Below are 17,489 nucleotides of genomic sequence, written 5' to 3' on the forward strand. Positions count from 1 at the left end.
GCTAACTGGTCAGCTACAAATAAAAATCTAATCAAGAAAAACGTAATTATGTTGGGGAAACTGCAGCTATTTTATTAGAATGAATAAACTTGAACGGGTAAACTCGTCCGTGAACTGATGCATTCTAACTGGCACTGAAGGTGTTTAACACTTAAAACTCCCATAATTCCACACAACTTCCCAACGTCATCAAAAGTCCAGTTTTACCGTCCATTGTTTTGGTTGAGAGACCCCTAGTGGCAGAAAGTTACATATTGTACGTTTAAATGCAAATAACTTTAGTCTTTTGGAGAGAACCATCTGGAAGGGCTTTGAAACTGAACTTGCTATTCAAAAGACCCTTTATTTACCCATTTCTGCTCAAGGAGCTTTGTTTCTGCTAGCCATCCACTCCTGTTCATGGATGTATTTTTAGACCCGTTAAGACCCGCTCCCATTCCACCGTCTCGCCTCTGCTGCTGGCAGCCACCCACCCCTACTGACTGCCTGCGCAGTGCTGCTGCGCAAGAAAAGAGAGGAGAAGAGAACAGCGCTGTTTAGTGTTTAACCAAGGATCTCTGGACTGCATGCATGGGAATGAATTATTGTAGAAATACAAACTATTTTTGGTTATATTTTTAAGTCGCTAAGAGGGTCTGAACTCGCTAAATCTAGCAAGAAAGTCGCCAAGTTGGCAACACTGTCCACAACGTTACTGCTGCAGCTTCCTGATTTCTCAAACTGTGGAGCGAAATCATCGAACGTGCGTGCATTAATCATCGTTAAAAACATTAGTGGAGTGGTGTTGAAAGGAATTTGCGTTAACTCGTTATTAACGTGTTAATTTTGGCAGCCCTAGTAATTTGTTTTGGCTTATGTGGCTCAGACTTTCATTATCCCAATGTTTTGGAAAAGCAATATATCAGACTGATAATTGCTTATAAAACCAACAATAGTGAATATATTCCAGTATGCCATCATTCTGCATTCAACAAAAATAAAGCATAAATGACAACTCCATTTCATATCTACATACGTTATCAATATTCCTTGGAACACATTAATTATCATATGGTTATCATGAGGCTAATGTCCTGTCTTACTCTGTGTCTGTATCAATAGTCCCCCCAGAGGACCCAGTCATCAGTGGAGGGCCGGTGGTGAGCCTAAGGGCTGGTGACCCACTCAATCTGACCTGCCATGCTGACAACGCCAAGCCAGCAGCCTCAATCATCTGGATCCGCAATAGAGAGGTCCTTAACGGGGCAATGTACTCCAAGGTAAGCATAGAGGTGTGTGTCATACCAGGTTTGAAGGCTGGGGACAGGGTGGGGGTGGAATGAAGTGAGTGGGTTGCATGGTGGCTGTACTTTCATTCAACCAGTTTTTTTTAGTTTTTTTTTAAATAAGTAATCTGAGATAGGGAATGAAAACACCTGTTAATTTACATGTTTGCCTGTCTTGCTTTGCTGTAACTCTGCAAAAGTGCTAAACACCCATGACATGTTTCAGAGTGACTGTCTGAGTCATTGATGGGCGTTTACCTCAGCATCCAGACTGCTTTTTGAAATGAAATCCTTTGGAAATCCAGGTTGTGTTTTGATTCCAAAAAAGATGGCTGGTCTTTTTTTCCCAGTATAACTCAGAAAAGCAGATGGCAAGATCAGGGAACTATCAGTGACTTTATGTTTCTCTCTGGTGTTTTGATTTCCTCCTTCAGTGGCATTTGTCTCTCTTTATCTTCCCCAACCTGTTATAAAATCTACTATGTCACTTTCTGTGCTGGAATCTGTCTGAAGCTTTTTTAATGGTGACGTATGATTCTCACTGACAGACCGTGTTACCACTTTTAATGTCATAGAACACAATAGCCACTGTTCACACCAGCTGGTGGCATGATTACCTGACCCCATAGACTCTTGACTGACATTCACCCTTAAGGCTAATCATGCAATCAACACTGTCTTGTTCTATTTCCATTTAAACAAAGGACATAAAGAGACCAAGCACTTTAGAGCACTAACACCTCCCCCGCCTTCCCTTGCTCCCTGCGCTGCCTCATCCCATTATCGGCTTTTTCAATGAGCAGATAAATGCTTTTGATTGGACTGGGGTACGGCACCAGGCCGATTTAAATAAAGTGATTGCTTGAGGTAACGCTTGCTAATGGTGGGCGGGGAGTGTGTTTCCTGCCTTCACTTCCTCTCAGAGCAAAGGCAAATATGAGGACATTCTGTGCTAGTATCTGATGGATGCTCACTTGTCTGCTTTGAGCCCAAGTATGTCCCTCGTCCCTCTTATCTCTATTGCCCACCATTAAAAAGCAATGTGTTCGATTAAAATAAGATGAGTTTTTTGGGGTCCGAAGAGCAGTACGGGGACATTTTGTAAGCATAATCATTTGCTCTGATGGTCTTCACATATCCCCCAGATCAAAAGGACTAATGTGAGCAGATGTGGTGGAGGATTCACAGAAATGGCTTTCCTGATGGTGTCGTATCTAATGATAGTTCCGACCTAAAGATAATTTCCCACTAAGGCCTCAAAAAGCTCATCTTTATGACCTCTTAGAAAACTATTTACTGGACCAGTGGTCAAAGAGAAAGTGTATGATTAAAGCTATCGCTTAGTAAAAATGTTTGTTGGTTTTACCATATAAGAAAGACACTGAATCAATGTATTGTGTATCATTAGCGGAGGTAGCTTTAAAAAGAACGAACTATATTATGGAGAGGGCTTTTCAAATAATTATGTGGCAGAAGTGTGTCACAGTAAGGTGAGTGGGTTAAAAACAAGACTAACTGTGAAAATGTGGGCAGAGGAAATTAATGAATAATGTTCTCTCTTCCCTCAAAAACTCATCTCCCGTCTGCTCCAGTGGAGCTGCTCAGTGGAAAACTGTTTGCAATATGCAGCCTCAAGGTCTGAGCTGTGGTTTGGAAGTGTGCACACGTGCTCTATGATACCTTTGCGCTGGAATGGTACAACAAATCGCTTAAAAAACATGATATATTCCCTTCCCCAATCTGCTACATATTTTTCTGAATGCTCTGGTGGCAAGCTGAGAGATGAGCAGGAGACTGAGGAGTTATCTCAGTGTTAGGAGGTTTACAAAAATAAAAGAATAATGACATTTAGTGCTTTTTATTGCATACCCTCTCAGCTTTGCAGTAAAATCATGTTGCTATTTAATGTCAGGTAAAATTTCTCAAGTTTACATGAAGTTGCTATTTTTTATTGATATAATTTTCATTTATTTCATTTTAGTTATCCCTTTTCCGTTCTTAGTTCTTTTTTATTTTCCCAAACCCATACTACAAGTGTTAAAAGCAGCTGCTTTTTCTGCCTCACAGTTTCATTATTTTTCTCCCGTCCTTCATGGGAGTCTTTTTGTGTAATTGGAATTGCATTTTAATCAGAGGTGTCAAAAGTATTCACATTCATTACTCAAGTAGAAGTATAGATAGGCCTACTTGGGTTTGAAAAGACTTCTGTAGAAGTTGAAGTATCAACTCAAGCTTTTTACTCAAGTAAAAGTGTAAAAGTACTGGTTTCAAAACTACTTAAAGTATTGTAATGAGCTGAGTGAATGTGTCCCTGTTATTATGAGTTCATCAGTTATGCAGATGTTTACATGTTTGTGTTATGCAATAATGTCACCAGCAGAGGTCAATGTGGTTATATCAGACCTATTTGGGTGGCGATTGTCTCGCGAGACAACCCGAGTTTTGCGGGATTTTGGGGGGTTGAGGAAGAGCCTGGGCGGGGGTTCGGTCTGTTGTTAGCGACTGAATGGACGGCGTGGTCACGGCCAACAGTGACCTGAGTTAAGCTGTGTTACCTAAATAAATGCACCGAAGTTGCAAGCCAGTCATCGCCTCCTTATTCAACACTGCAGCACTGGGGTGTTCGTTACAGTATAAAAGTAAAAGTAATGTAAGGGGAAAAAAAGGGCAAAAGCTTAGGCTGCCTCACAGGGGCCTATAGTGCACTACCCCACCTCCATAAAGAAACATTTTTCTAAAGGCCATAAGGACTATAATGTTATATTAAAAATAATACCTGCAAACTCAGAAGGGCTGAAAAAGGTGACACATCTCTGTTTACTCCAGCTGCTAGCTAACGGTAGGCTAACGTTACCTGCTGTCGAGTGTAGTGTTAACTAGCATCCCGTGTGGCGATGTTTCAGTTCCCTCTAACATCCGTTTTCGGAGCATCAGAGAGAAGCGCAGTCATTTAAGTGGCACCTAAATAAGGCACCGAAATCCATGTTGCTATTCGGTCCAGTAGATAATGGTCCTTAAGGCACCAGTGCCGTATTAGCACCGGGTCTGTGCAGGTGCGATGGATCGCGTACAAACCAATAGGGTGTCGGAATGGTATATGTTTATACTTCCATCCAACCACAATCAAATGCACTCTATACGGATGGCGCGATTTATCTGGATACGCACAACCGGCACATAGGGGTACTTCGCTAAAACTCAAGGCCGCGCCCCCTTTTGGGGGATAGAAAATAGACGGTCCCATAGAAGTCAATGCAATTTGACGTGTGTTTGGACCATAATTTTGACAAATGTGTGTGGATTTTTTTCTTGTTAAACAGATGGTTTGTTTTATACACATGTCTAATGTTTATTGTATAACCTTGCCTGAACCTGAGCATTCACAATACCTTGAAACTAAGGTTGATTGCCGTCATGTCCCCTGTCTTCCCCTGTATCAGTAGATTAGTGACCCAACACGGTGGCCGCATACTGCTAAATGTAGAAATACATATCTGATTAAATCACTATTGTTGTTGTGGCTGAGTGTAGTCTGTAATTAATCAACCTGTTATTAATAACCAACTGTTCGATCTATAATCTGAGATTTAGTTGGAGACGACAGTCTGATGCTGCTAAACTGTTAGCAGTTTCCCACTAAAGCTAACATTACGTAATAGTAACTGTCACCAGCATCATTTACCAGACTGACTGACAATATTCACGTTTCTTATGAGCCTCATATATCAGTGTGAAAGTCTCGATTAACCCACTACACAACAGCTGTTTTGTCTCCTGATGTGACAGCGTGATTCTTCCTTCTCATAGGGAGCCTCTGCGATGCTGGTCTGGTCTATAGCCTGGAGCCAAAGCCCATCTATCAGGATCTATTTTAGGATGTATTATTGGTGCAACAAACTACTCAGCAATCTTTCGGCATAGTTATTAATTCAAAACGGTTTATTTAAAGTAAAAGTTTGGAGCGATTTACATTTACTCTGGTATTACGCTGTTGTCGTCTATGGGGAAGGCGGGATTGTTTTCCCCTAAAAGTGGGCGTGAATCTGTTCAGAGACATTGTATGACGTTGCGCAGGTTGTGCGTTTAGGTTTTGTGTGTGTGTGTGTGTGTGTGTGTGTTTGAATGATGACAAGCCAGAATGAAAACAAGCCAAACTGAAATAGGAGTAACGAGGCAATTTTTTAAATGTAAGGAGTAGAAACTACAGATAACTGCATGAAAATGTAAGGAGTAGAAGTAAAAAGTCTGCTGTAAAATAAGTACTCCAGTAAAGTATAGATACCCAAAATTTCTACTTAAATAAGGTAACAAAGTATATGTACTTTGTTACTTGACACCTCTAATTTTAATCGCCACAACCATTGAGTAACAGGTTAGGAAAATACTTACAAAAAAAGTAACCTGTTAAAATCTGAATAGGCATTAAACATATTAACTTGTTTTCATTATGAGACAGGTGTGGTTTTCCCAGCAGGAGAATATTGTCAAATGGCTCTTTACATTAAAGTTTTAGTGCTTAAATTGCTAAAAAGCTAGTTAAGACTATCAGCTCCACAAAAGATTGTGTCTTCCGGCGACTTTCACATGTAGAAACTAGAGTGAAGATAATTACCTCCTCCGAAGAGGTTTATTTTTTATTTTTTAATCCTCCGTGTCCTCCTTGGCTACTAGCAACAGCGTGGAGGAGGGGTGGGGGCTGTCGGAAGGCTTGTATCATGTGGACGCGCCGACAGTGTTGTTGTCATTACTTAGAATTCCTCATGGGGGCGACATAAACTACGCAATAGCTTTAAACATAAAAATAAGTAATTGTACCAGTTTTAAACTATCTCAAAAGATTTTGGCAACCTAATTAACCTAATTCATTTAGGATTAAAATGCAAAGCATGATCTGAAATATAGATCACTTCAATTAATTGCTTTTAACAACTTTAAAATAATAAGGTGAGAATAAGTTAAGTTAAACAAAAGAAACCCATTTCACCTCAGTGACCATGGTAAAAAAAAGCAAATTTTCTCCTCTACATTGACATATAATGTTAAAACAATCAGCTGTTTGAGTAAAAGAACCCTTGTGTCGTCCAGAATTAAAAATGGCAGATTGAATAAAACCTAGAGATACATTTGATATCAAATCAAAGGAGTGCTGGATAGGTTACCATAATTTTAATAATTTATGAATTATTAGCTTTTGCTTACTTGGTGAATTCAGCACCATCCCTGGGGCAGTCTTCCTTCCTCTTCATCCTGTAAAAAAATAAGCTTTATCTCAAACACATCCGTCAAGACATGACCTTCCTTACAGGGATTTATTGGACTGAAGGCATTATAGCCACATCCAACAAATGCATTTTAAAGTAGTTATATGTAGCATTTTTTTTTTTTTTAAGTAGTATGATAGTATACTATAGAATCTACTTACTATCTTTAGGTATATACTATCTATTCTATTTAAATACACTATATACTTTTATTATATTCACAACAGGATATTACAGGATATGGGCATATGGTTCAAGGTTGTTAGCCATGTTATTTGCTAGTAACATAACTCACTCATAACTTACTATTTTTTTATTATTATTGTATTATTATTATGTGGATTTATTTTTGTAATTTAAACGTATGTGATTTTTGTATAGTAACTAGCAAATCCACAATTGCTGCCACCAAACATAATACGATTATCATTGGGTTATTTGTCAAGTATTTCCAACTGGGGGGACGGCCTGGTTCGACCCACAACTAGTGAACCACCATGAACCCCCTCCCCTAGCTATATAGTTTAGAGAATCTTATAGATCCAAGATGAGATTGATAAAAGGGGCGGAACTCAGAGAAAAAGTCACAATTGGATATCCATCTGTGTCTGTCATCAAAATACTTACAAAATAACATAAAAAACATAGAAAAACATAAACATAGAGAACTCAATATTTAGTGTAAATTTGGTACATTTGGAATGGGCAAAATACATTTTAAACTTTCATTCATGGATTAACCGCACCGTTAAAATAGGTCTCCAAGTAGAATAGAGGTTCAAAGTAAACACAGTGTCGGTTTAGGGCTAACTGTAAATAAGCTTGGCTGGCAGCACATCAAGTTTTATTTAGAAGATAATCCATTTGGTTCAGCCGATTTTTTTAATTAGTAGATAATCCAGATAGATAAGCTTTTTGAAGCCACTGTCTTGTCATCTACTGACAGGTCACCTTCTTGGTAAATTAACATTTGGCTTGGCAGTTGCAGCTTTTTTTTTTGCTTTTTGTAAGAAAGAATACAATCATTTCAAAATAAAAGCTACACTGACAAATAAGTAAACCCCCACAACATAATGCAAAATGTGGAAGATGGCAGAGAGATAATGTAACAAGCACAGTCGAAACCAAGACTAAAAGCAAGTAAACATTAGATCTGAATTTAACAGGATGTCAAAAAGAGAGTGCCAGTGGGATGCCCCTGTTGCTGCTAATATTGAATCAACTTGATAAGCAATCATTTGGCATATTGCTGTGTATTTATTTGTCTACTTTACCCTCTAGTGGTCAGAAATCACCAGATGCAGCTTTAAATATACCTGTAACCTTTTCCATCTCAATCTTGTTACTTTTGCAGTTCTCCCAGCATTGTTAAAGTATTCTTCATATAGGCTCCAGGCAGTGATATAAAAATTTATCAATTTGTAATGTGGCATGGTGTTGAATTCAATGCAGCAGCCAGCTAACCCCCTTCTTAAGATTAATGACTTCAGACAGGTCCAGAGCAACAAGGGAAACAATCTTGATTGTGTCAGAAAGGATATTACATTGACATATCCCACGTCTGACAGCTAATGTGCTCTGCAAGTGACTCACGCACAACTATGAATTTCACCTTCATGGTTCTTCACATACAAATGTGTTTCACAGAAAAATGGATGGCATCTGTAATATCCTTATACTTATGAAATGCTTATTAATACACAGAAAAATTATAGTTCATCCTTAATCCAATAGTACAGACATTCTACTGTGACTTAAGAACTTGAACTCTGAAGTGGTTAGATAAAAAGATTTCTTTGGAAATGTCATGACGTCTGGTTTTACATGTACATGACATTTTAATTATATTATTCAGAATGTTATATGCTTAAGAGATGGGCACGTAGTTATATTACAGTTTTAATTAAAAGAAAGCCTTGCATTAAAGTAGAGAAATGAGAAGATAATTACCACTGGTTTGTAAATTGACAATGAACCACAGTTTGACTAATGATTAATAGGTAGTGATTATGGTAGTTGAAATATATATGCTGCTTAGCTTTCTTTAATTTTGTGAGAACACTTGAATATACAGTAATGTACCTTGCTGTGTTTCAGTCATGACATCTCAACTTACCTGTTGTGCCTTTCCAGCACTTTAATTTTATATTTAAACATGTACATTTACATACATGTATACATGTAAATGTACATGTAAAGGACCATAACATTTGGAGAAGTATTGGTTATCCTTTAGCAGACTAAAAGAATTTGCATAGACATTGAGTTGTGACATGAATATTTTTCTTGCTGTATTGTGTGCTTTGAGAATCCAAGTAAAGTAAATGTCCAAGAAGCCATCCATACATTTGTGAAGCTAATCCAAAGGCAGCATTTCATTAAAGCAAGTCCACTGTGAGCTCCCTCTAGTCAATATAGCAGCTATGTTTCTATATCAAGAAAATGTTGTATGTACTTCACGATAGCAGGGCTTTGGTTTCTTCAAAAACACAAAGCAACAGTGAGCCTTCTTTAAAGAGATGGCAGGGAAATGCATCTTGACTTTGTGGTTGACCACAATGTGCCCCGTTGCCTACGCAATTTGTTCTAGTCAGTGACTTTGTTCTGCCCCGCACTGGTTAACATAGACTCCCGTAGCCCTCCCCAGACGTTTTGGGGAGAGTGAGAGCTACTGAGCGCTACCAAGCGATTCCAGATGGCTTCCACAATGTAGGGCTCAGAGGATGAATGCTGAAAAGAAGATTGATTTCCTTTGTGGGGTATGATAAGCCATGCACTAGAGCGCAGCTCTCCAGACACAAAAGAGGCTCAAAACACATATTTCTACTTTTTTTTTTATATCAATCAGCTTTGCAGTAAAACTACAGGCTAGAGTGTTCTGAGGGTTTGCCTGTGGTCCCCCAAGGGACAAGATGTGCGATTCATGAATTTGCTGCTGTTTTGTTGTTGTTTCTTCCTAGTTTTAGACATTCTCCATCAAAGCGTGTCTGGTGAACTGTTTGTTCCGTCTATCTTCTCTGTTTGTATATCATTTAAACAGTTTAGAATCCCAACTTTGAATTTGATCTATTAAAGATACAATCCAATATTTGACTCTAAATTGTGGGTAGAAAGTATTTTGAGTTTACTGCCCAAAATCAAAACAGTTGGAGACTCTGTTTATTTATTATGCCAATCAAAATCCAAGGTTCAAGCATGGTGATCCATCAGACCAACCAACCATATGGTATAGATTTAGAGACATTAAACATTTCATCCACACAACAGCCTACGTTGTTACTTTCAACTTTACTGAATTTCTTCACTCTTTGCAGACCTTGCTCCGGGATGGCAGGAGAGAAAGCACTGTGAGCACGCTCTACCTATCACCTTCCAACATCGAGACGGGTCAGCAGATCATCTGTAAGGCATCCAACAAGGCAGTCACCAATGGCAAGGAGACCAGTGTCACAATTGACATCCAGCGTAAGCATACCTCCTCTCCCTCTCCGTCTCTCTCTTTAATATTTTCAGTCTGTCTCCCCTCTGTCTTACTCTTTAGTTTTTTAAGTTGTATTTACCTTGTTTAGCGATCAGTGCAGGTGTGTGGGTGTGTGGGTGTGTGTGTGTGTGTGTGTGTGTGTGTGTGTGTATGTATGTATGTGTGTGTGTGTGTGTGTGGGGGGGGGTCTGCGTATGACATGCATTACTCAGTATTTGAGGTATTTCTCACATGTAGAAGCGTGAAACTGTTTGAGGCATACGTGACTAACACTCTAAACATCTAGGATTCATTTTAGGCTCTGATGGATATTTATAATTGGTTTCCATTTTGCTTTCATACCATGTAGGTGGGTGGATGGATTGATGATGCATCACTTTTTTTATTCATTTTTTAGTTCACTTTGATAAAATATCAAAGGAGCTGTCCATCTACAGTAAAATGAATGGGATTGTCTTTTTTGGTCCAACTACCTGCCTGCTGTGGCGCTATGCACACTGTCTCCACCTCTTTTATTTCCTTGCTCATGCCATCTATCTTTTTTACGAGAGCATGCACAATTCCCCTCTAAAATAGGCAAAGTAAGCCCAGCGTGTAAAACACATTCAGCCTCAATTGTCAGGGAATCTTTTTTCGATCAAGAACCGTTCACAGTAAGAGAGGGGCTTTGAACAAAGGGATTCTGCATCACTCACGGCCCCTTCAACACCATTAAGTATGACTAATAAAGCAGAAAATGCTATTTAGAGAGGCAATATGACTGACGGCTCCATTCTTTTCATTATGTGCACCATAAGAGGCATGGCACGATCAGGCCAACTCAGGCGCGGGAGTAAAAATGATTAACAGTTGTTAGTGTTTGCAACCCTTGCAGTTTGTCCTCATCATTTTTTTGTCATGCAGTCAAAGAGGGAAGTCTGCCCACATGTAAACTGATTTGTCACCACGTATAATGATGTGTCTGTGATAAATGCTTGCCATCATAGCATCATCCTCACTTCTGAATGTATGATTTAACCCTGAAAAATGAGTGCAGCGGATTTCTAATTAGCATTCCAAAATGTGCTCTTTACGCAATTAAAGCTCCCGACAACATTTTTCACAGTGTGAGATCAAACTGAGCGACAGCAGAGACTAATTGTCGAGATTCAAATTGTCTCCCACAAGGCTTAGCCTCTTGTTTCCCTCCCTCCTTCTCACTCCCCCACCCCCTTCCTCCGATTTGACAGGTAAAGTGTTCAGCACAGTTCAGCAGAGCCTCCGGAGTTTGTACTACCAATTTCAAATTAAGCTTCTCCTGAAATTAAACATGCTATAATTGTACTTTGATTCATTCGTGTTGGGCGTCAATTTGCTTAATTTCAATGCTACCTAATTTGTTTACAAAGTTCTTGATTCAACAACAGCATCTGAAACACGTCATGTTTTTTTAAACAAAGATACAGAAATATAAGCAGTGGTGCAGATTAGGGCTGAAACAATTCCTCCTACCGCTCACTGTGTTTATGCACGGATTATTATTACTTGGGCACAACGGGCCATGAAGACTGGCGGCGCGGTTTGCAAATGAAGGAAGAGAGCGTAAATAGTGAAGTGCTAAGAGAAGAGACAGGCAAGAGAAAACGACAGAAAGTTTGGGATCATTTCAAGCTGCAAAAAAAACGTTTCTATTGTAAAATAGATCTAGCTTGCTACAGCATCTCAGCACAAAACATTCAGTTTACTCATCCACAGTGCAGACCTGACACAAAGTAACATTAACATTGTATGCAGTCTCTCATCCAAATTTTTCTAAACAAGTGAAAACGAAAAGCTCTCTGTAAGCTTAAATGCTGGAGGAGACAAACCAGCCCCTCTCTCATGGCTAATTATTATGTACGTCAATGACTTCATCGCACCATGAAGATGATTTCTGCATTCTTCATTCTTTCAAAACTTAAAAAATTAAGTCCCCCTGAACATTATAGTTGAATAGCCAGATTTAGGCAAGACAAATGTAGCTTTTTCTGAAAAGGAAACCTCTCTTTTGTATATTTACTATTGCTTTTTACTATAAAGCAAAAGCCTTTCTTATCCGATTAATCAATGGAATAATCGTTAGAATACTTGATCACTAAAATAATCGCTGCAGCCTTAGTGCAGATCTGCGCTTTGGTTTACAGAGCTGAGTTCCCTGTGATTCCGCACATGTATGTCTATTGTTGAGTGAGTTTAATATGATAATATTGTGGGAATGGAATTTTGTGAGGTTGGAAATCTGGAAACTACTTAAATATGAATGCACTGCACATTGCAAAGAAGAGAAGTCTAGTGAGAAGCAGTCTTTATTTAACAATAAAAGTAGGTGCTGGATGAATAATTGATGGAGCGCTAGCAGGGGGAACTGTAGCAGATGAAACTTGACCTCCTTCTCTTTAAGGACCAAACACCACAAAGGTCTGGATAGGTCTGCTTTATGCGATTGCTCCTCTACAGAAGGTGGTGTGGTAGGACAACTGAGTGGTAAATATTGATGGGAAGCTGCTGTTGTCATACAGAGAAAGCAGCACATAAAATCTGTGTCTTAAATCAGGGGCTGAATTATCCAAAAGATGCAGCCAACAGTAAGTCTTTAAAGGATCTGAGGACAGGCTAAACCAAATCAGATGGTCATCATTACAATCAAAATCATTTCCACGTGTATCTCCAGGACCTCAAATGTCTTCCAAATTTAGACAACATAATATTTTTAAATGGACCAGGCTTTGTCTGCCTGTTATGACATATCTAGTCTAGAAATGCAGACTTTGGAGGATCCAGAGCCTGATTTGGGACAGCTATAGTGAGCAAGGATTAGTCTGGACACAGCATAGACCCGCAGACTCTCAAATGAGCGAACACCTGCACAAGACAACCAACAACACAGGGGAGGCAGATGAGAAAAACCTATGCACAAAGCAAACACACACCAAAACACACTTTCCTCTCATCTTCCCCCAACCAAATATTCCATTGCACTGATAACTCCACAGCCAAACAGATTGATATAAAGATCATTTTGTACTTGCAAACGCTCACAGTTTTCTTGGAAAACTTGATTTTCATGTGTTTATATAAACTTGAATATTCAAGTTAATAATCCAATTTTGAAAAACAGCTCAATTACATTATCCAAACAACACAAAAAACATAAATGTGCACTGTCGTAGCTGTCAACAGAATACATTTTACCAATTGTCAGAATTTGTGGAAAAATGACTGTTGCATACTACTCAAAATGCATCTATTTGTTGCTCATTCATTAATAATAATACAATAATAAACAAAGCTTGAGAGTCCTAACAGAGAGTCAGAGTGCAGAGTCAGAGACCACTGCCAGGCAATAGAAAAAGGACAGGAGAGCATGTATAACCTCTTTGGAGCAACAGAAAACAAACCTCTATTTCTTCTGCCCAGTATGGCGAGCCTTTCTCAGAGAAGGTGAAAGCCATCACGCTACCTATCAAGGCAATGGTTCCTTCAGGCCCTCCATGTCAGCTTGGAAAATAAGTGTAACACTTGACCATCTCTTTTTTACAATTGTGCTGGGTGTTCCCTCTATTCTGCAGCAAGAAGCAGTCACAAATCAGGATTTAACAATACGGATTCATAATTGTTTCCAGTGTTAAATGCTTCTAGAAAATAAAATATGTAAGCAGGCCAAAGCTCATATAAATATGTCCATCATTAATAGGTCCTTGTAGTGTTGGATACCATCAAACTAGAGATGCACCGATTGACCGGCCAGTGACCGGAATTGGCCGATTTTCACGTGCTCGGCCATGACCGGCGACCGGCAGGTCAGTCTGACATATGCCGATTTTATGCCGGTCAAATGCACTCGGGCGCCGCATGATTAACATCGCGCAAGATCAGCGCACCGCCGCTCAATCAGCTGTTTATGAAATGTTATAAAGTCATAATTATACACGGCTCTGCAGAGCCGTCTGCTCTACTGATCTCAGCCGCTCTCTCTCTCCCCTCTGAGGCTGAATAAGTGGAACATGAAAACCGCGGGTCCGTGGAAAATGACAGCTACAGTTTATTGGAAAATAGCGTTGGGTACACTGACTTTGATGAATTTACTGTTTATCAGACCCCAGATGAGACAAGAAGCTAACATTAGCGAACGCTGCGGTGACTGTCCCTCTGCCTCTGACGTCCGGCTACAAGAGACACTGTATAAAAAAAAAAAAAAGAGAGACGCTGTATTAACGTTACTGTTTAAAACGCTTTCCAGGTTAGTGGGGATGCATAGCGCTCAAAACCAACGTTAAAAAGTAGTAATCTTCCCTCAGTAATTTATATAGTTCTATTTTATAGCAATCAATTATTTATTCAAAAAATGTTCTATGTAAAATGTTCTATTAAAGAAAAGATAGAAAATAAATATTTGTGTGTGCTGTAAAGTGGTTAGAAAAAGTGAAATCGGAATCGGCTAAAATCGGTATCGGCTGGCCTAACTCAAAGAAAATCGGAATCGGCCTAGAAAGTTGTAATCGGTGCATCTCTACATCAAACTTTACCAAATTATCCCTGTGGCTTCTATCATGCTGAAGTCTGTTTGGGTACTACTTCGTTTTGGTTCACCTGGACTTCAATTCCATCAATGTTCACATATTCATCACTCAAAATGTAGATGTTCTCAGTTACTGTTCTGTAATAGGCAGCATTTCAACCTTTCATCTGTGAATGATACTGTAGTTTGGTCATAATTCATTCAAATAAGAAAAAAGCCCCAGTGTTACATAGTAGTGACATATGTTGTTGCCGTGCACATAACATATGATGTGTGATTGTCCAAGGCTGTGCACAACAAAATTCTGCCTTCATCTGTGCATCTACATTCTATATATATATATATATATATATATATATATATATATATATATATATATATAGAGAGAGAGAGAGAGAGAGAGAGAGAGAGAGAGAGAGAGAGAGAGAGAAATTTAGTTTAATGTAAATTTATGAATTGACTTATATACATTTCTATTTTTAAAGATATTTTAGTTTTTTTTTCCTTTATTAGAGCAGCTGAAGAGAGACAGGAAATGGAAGAGAAAGAGGGGAGATGACATGCAGCCAAGAGTCTCAGGTCGGATTTGAACCTAGGCCGCTGTAAAGGACTATGCCTACATGGGGCTCAGGCCCTACCGTGTAAGCTACAGGTCACCCCTACATTTTTGTTTTTGATAGCGAATTAAAAAAGGGCAGTTATAGTTTTGAGGGGAAAAAATGAAATAAATTAAAAAATAAAACCTTTCTCATTATCTTGGACAGAGATTGTTGCCATAACTGTATGATTACTTTTGAAAATAGTCATAATTGATTGCCATGTTTAGTGCAAATAATAAAGTCCATTTCATGTCCCTTTGCCGTGCACTTGTGTTTTACAAGTGGTGCTGCAATGTGCACCAGCCATGTAAGAAAGATGGAGGGATTAATGGCAGTCTCTGGTGAACAGCTGCTATTAGTCTGAGTGGGACCCTGGTGAGGGCCGAATACAGTAAGTCACTAAGCCTAGAGTGCACACTACAACCACTTCTGTCCTTCCAAGATCTTATTGAGTTACATTATAATTTGCTGGCCTTAAAGTCCCTTTGATCTATGGGTAGAGATTTTAGCCAATTTTTGGTCTGGGTTATGAAGTCAAAAGTGGAAAGTACACTTAAGTATTTATCTAAGTTTAATTTGCCTGCTAAAAAATATACTTAGAAATGATTTCAAAGCACACAGTCTTGTGAGAGCAACATTTGTGTTTATTGTGTGGACAGTCATATGAGCATCAGCTTCAAGCACTTTATTTCCCTTTTCCTAATTACGAGTAGGAAGCTGACAGCTACTGACTACAGGGTTAATGCCTTGCAAATATTCCTCTGACATTCTGTGTGCTAGATCTGTATTGAAGATTGAGATTAAATTGATATTGATGCTCTGATCTAATTCTCAGTAAGACAGCGAATGAGTAAATTTCCCCAATTGGTTGCGTATTCCTTGTAACTGTGGATACTAAGCATTTACACCTTCTGAATAAATGCTGGTATTTTCTATTGCATGTCTCTATGTGTGCAAGTCCCAATATTTAGAATTAATAGTCTCATCTATTTTCCTGTCCAGAGTTTTCTAATTGACCGTATTAGTGAGATAATAATAATGGCAACAAAAGTAATTAAAATCTTCTCAGTCTGTCTGCCCTTCTCAGCATTTTGTATTCTGTTCACCTCTAAGCCTAGGTGCCATTTTTCTCTCTATGCTCAATCCTTATAGCAATCCAAATGAGAGTAATCTAAAAGCAACCCGTACATTGCCTTACAGCTTAAACCAGCCAAAAATCCAATGCATTTCACAATGCTGTTTTCTTTAATCATCACTTTAATGCTCATGATGTACATCCACCTCAGCATTTTCCTTCCCACACAAGTTCATACTGAGTTATCTGACCAAGGGTTAGACAAATTAGCATCTAAATACAGTATGTCCAGGTGATGTTCCCAAAATGAGAAGGATTTTAGAGCATACTGAGGTGATTCAGAACCCTGGATAGACTGCTGACTTCAGTTGTCCATACCAGTCCATTAGCAGACTGTAATTATTTGATAGCAAAGAGGGGGCTACCCCCTGATGCTGTTTTCTCCAGCAACGTAGCTTAACTTGCATTATGCCCTTTGGACTTTAATCACTAAACTCTGCTAGCCCGCGGCATTAAATCCACTGCAGTGAAATATGATTCTGATGCCACAGTTTCATCCCACTCATCACACAACTTAAAATATTCCTCAAACATTTTCTAGTCCAGCTGCATATCTGCAGAGCATTGCCCCACATAGAAACACGCTTTCAAATACGTAGTGGGAAATGAATGCACTAGGGACGAGCGAAGCCAAGGTTCTCTGTGTGTTTGCATTGCAAACAAGCTGAGCCATGTGGGGGGAAAATGAATACCATTTGTTGAGACTAATTAATAAAGAACATGCAGATGTGCAATTGGGGAGGATTTGTTTTTAGTAGCAGCTTCATGCTCTCCATGCTTAATCAAGCAGATAGTGGCAAATTAATCTAAAGGCAGATGACTGAATTGGAAAGAAAGAGTAAAAGAGTGTAAGAGTAAGGGGGCAATATAAGGCTCCATGCATTAAAGCACATTACATTTTCTGTATATTCAATGAAGCTTTAATTATGTTGCAATGCTGATATCACACTTCCAATGCCCTGAAGATCTATCTGACGCCCTAAACAAAGCTTTGACTGCTATCTTTTGATTGGATCAGTAACAACACGTTGATGACAGATGTGCTACAAGGAATTCAGTGCTCCTCATTTAAGCTGCTGTATAACTGAAACTGAAACTAAATTATTTGCTGTTCCACGGTTGAATATCTCATAATCAATATGCTGGATCTCAGGTTCTCAGTCAGTCTTTTCTCCCCTCAAGTATTCTACTCAGCCAACCATATGACAGTG

The 17,489-nt window shown here is 39.0% G+C and overlaps 1 protein-coding gene across 14 annotated transcripts in view; it reads left to right on the forward strand.

Annotated features, from left to right (window-relative positions):
• Positions 1–17,489, forward strand: part of kirrel3b (kirre like nephrin family adhesion molecule 3b) — a 177,193-nt gene that overhangs the window by 122,751 nt on the left and 36,953 nt on the right. For 7 of the 14 annotated variants that reach the window (XM_039784975.1, XM_039784984.1, XM_039785026.1 and 4 more), the window contains exons 4-5: positions 1,102–1,271; positions 9,841–9,991. In XM_039784975.1, the coding sequence (XP_039640909.1) occupies positions 1,102–1,271; positions 9,841–9,991 (321 nt within the window). Of the gene's footprint in view, positions 1–627; positions 743–1,101; positions 1,272–9,840; positions 9,992–17,489 lie in introns of those variants that run through there. The other 7 variants (XM_039784994.1, XM_039785072.1, XM_039785000.1 and 4 more) reach the window with 2 other exon arrangements.

Source organism: Perca fluviatilis, chromosome 2, assembly GCF_010015445.1.
Source record: "Perca fluviatilis chromosome 2, GENO_Pfluv_1.0, whole genome shotgun sequence".
Classification (NCBI taxonomy): Eukaryota; Metazoa; Chordata; class Actinopteri; order Perciformes; family Percidae; genus Perca; species Perca fluviatilis.